Source organism: Gavialis gangeticus, unplaced genomic scaffold (assembly GCF_001723915.1).
Source record: "Gavialis gangeticus isolate Ggan-Ray unplaced genomic scaffold, GavGan_comp1, whole genome shotgun sequence".
In the NCBI taxonomy this organism is placed as follows: domain Eukaryota; kingdom Metazoa; phylum Chordata; order Crocodylia; family Gavialidae; genus Gavialis; species Gavialis gangeticus.
In genome coordinates this window covers 20,226,087-20,228,908 of record NW_017729032.1, presented here as the reverse complement: position 1 = coordinate 20,228,908, position 2,822 = coordinate 20,226,087, and the positions used below count along the sequence as shown (strand labels likewise).

The window sequence follows — 2,822 nt, the reverse complement described above, 5'->3', positions numbered from 1 at the left end:
TCCCTTCTGACCCTACTAACTATGAAACTATGAAACAGAGAAAATGGTGGCGGTGTACTTTTGAACTAAAGCACCTCTGAGATGTTTTAATTTACAAGTGCACCACCGCTATTTTCTTTGCATTGATGTGCATTTCCCCACTTATACAACTGTAAGCATTGCAGTGCTGGGCACTTTTCAAAGCACCCAGCACTTGCACAAGTAAAAACGCCCTCTCACTGGAGGTAGTAAATTTAATGCACATTAGGAAAAGCACATTAATACATGTGTAGAAGTACCCTGTGGTGAGCTGTGTTAGTAGCAAAGAGAAACTTGGGTGCCCCTGACCAATGTACCTCTCTGGGCATCTGGCCTGTTAACTTTATCTCGTTCACCCAGTGTACTTTATATCTGAGGTCACACGCTGCCTATTACCTGCTGTTATTATGCACTCCATGTAGGTATTAATTGTATGATGATACCCTTTTGGCATGGATAGCTGTCATTATTTATGCATGTTGTGCCCAACTCTGTTGATTTCTAAGTGCATCTGGGTGCTGGGTGCACAGCTGCTCAATTCCTTCTGGGAATACAACGTATGTGTTAGTTTCCCTTCTATCTGAAAGCATGCAATTTATTCTCCAACATACTGTAGCACACTCACATAAGCAAGGCCATGATTTTGTACTATATACTTAAAAAAAAAAATCTATATAACAAGTAACATTTCAAAATTTTTGCAAATACCTTATTTAGATCTTCTTGCTGACTCTTCTGATGATGTTGTAATGCCAATAGCTCAGTTTTTTTATTTTCCAGTTCTTCAACACGTTGTGCACAAGCTGATTGAAGACTTTACATAAAAAAACCCCACAAGTTACTGAGGATCAGATTGCTCCCAATATTAAAGAAAAACAACCCATTAGGTGTACAGAAAATACCATGAGCTTCATCTAAAAAAATTTATCTTCCTCATCAATCCAGCCGGGACTGAAAGTTTCCCTGCTTAAGCCCGGATGGATAGTGGTGGAATATGGAGATCCAGGTCCAATTGTATGCAGTAAGAATCCTGAATTAATTTGTTAACATATATGTTATGTTACTACATATGGGCAAGGCAAAACATTCGTTCTACTAAGACAGCCATAAACAGATACTCATTTTAATCAAAGAGGGTTAAGAAATCTTGTTTGTAATCATTTTATATATACAATATATAGAATGTTATATTAACAAGTACCTAGTAGAAAAGAAATGTGCTCTTTTTCATTAAATGAGTATATAAATCCAAGTAAATAAAATATAATAACGTGTAAAGAATTAAGCAATATCCAGGCCATCTAAAAGAGTGAATAGATATTGCTTATAATCTCATAATATAAAATTGCTGATTAACATGTTAATAAAAAATTATTTAGCATCTGACCTTCTAATCCAGAATATCATTTTAAAACTAAACTGAAATTAAAGAAAATATTTTAAATACATAAGTCTTTCACAATGCAAATGTGATTTTTAGAATACCTACTTTATTTGATTTTCCTGCACATTTTTATTCTCTCCGATTTTCAATAATTCTTTACGCAACTGTTGGCATTCCATTTTTACCGCCTTCCAGAGAGCATCACGTGTCTGCAGCTCATTTTTCATCTCCGAAAGTCCGGCTTCCATGTTCTATATAAATAAACAATCAAAATGACTCAGCAGTGGTTCTCAATTCCAATCCCTCATAGTATTAAAGACTGACATATAGTTTACTCTACATATTTACTATGAATTTAAGAGGCATTTTTTTTTTAACCTGGTATGTTACTTAATTTTATTCTGAGTACAGTTCCTGCTTTGGAGAAGGCATTGCTTTCCTAAGGTTTCCCAGTCAGTCCCTTTCTCTAGAAATGTCACTCAACAGTAAAGTACACAAGGTTCTTTGGGTCATGCAGCGTTATGATGCATTTGTCTGTGACATTATCATAAGAAACCTTCATCTATTGTATGTTTAATGTTATATCTGAGTCCTTCTTACTCTCTTGAATAAACTTCCACATTTATTAACTTCAATGTGTTCTGGACTACACCCCATGACAGCAGGATTCAATAGCATCATTAACTGGTATTTTGTCTTTTCATAATATTAGGGACACTTCAGCTTTTGCACTGCAGGAATTCTGAACAAGGTGTGGGCTAGGAAGGGCTGAATCAATCCGAGGCAGAAGATTTCATGAGCTTTATACAGTGTAGTGTTGGCGTATGCCTCAATCAACCTGTTTAGCTCAAATGTGAGATGAGTCTCTTCCAAAACTGGTTCAGCTGCCTAGAGATTATAATTTATTTAAAATGGGCACCTAGCTTTCAAGCTGTCACTCTCTGGATACGTCTACATGTGCTATTACTGCACATGAATCAACTGTGGATCTTATTGCTCTGGAGTTAATTGCTCCTGGGAGTGCTGTTTGAACTTGTGCCTGGGAGCAATTAACTCCAGAACAATAAGTTCTGCAGTTTATTCATGCATGGCATGACATGAATAAACCGGCAGGTAGCCCCTCCACTGAAGCACCCTCATGACCCAAGCCAGCCCCTCCAGTGCTTACACATGAGCTGCTGTGGAGCTTTTTTTTCACTCTGCAGCAGGTCAGTACTTATATTTACAGATACTATTCTGCTGCAAAGTAAATTAATTTACTCCATCTCAATAGGGGTGCATGTATAGGTGCTGAGATGTTTTCTGCACAGCTAATTAGTCAACTACGCAGCAAACATCTCAGGTAGACATGCCCTGGGGCTTTGTCTTAAGATTCCTTTAGTACAGTGGTTCTCAACCATTTTTGTACCAGGACCCATTT

At 37.2% G+C, this 2,822-nt stretch overlaps 1 protein-coding gene across 3 annotated transcripts in view; it reads right to left on the bottom strand.

Annotated features, from left to right (window-relative positions):
• Positions 1-2,822, bottom strand: part of DEUP1 (deuterosome assembly protein 1) — a 132,217-nt gene that overhangs the window by 51,531 nt on the left and 77,864 nt on the right. For all 3 annotated transcript variants that reach the window (XM_019524597.1, XM_019524598.1, XM_019524599.1), the window contains 2 exons: positions 1,508-1,653; positions 727-832 (listed from right to left, as the gene is read on the bottom strand). In XM_019524597.1, coding sequence (XP_019380142.1) covers positions 727-832; positions 1,508-1,653 — 252 coding nt within the window. The remainder of the gene's footprint in view (positions 1-726; positions 833-1,507; positions 1,654-2,822) is intronic.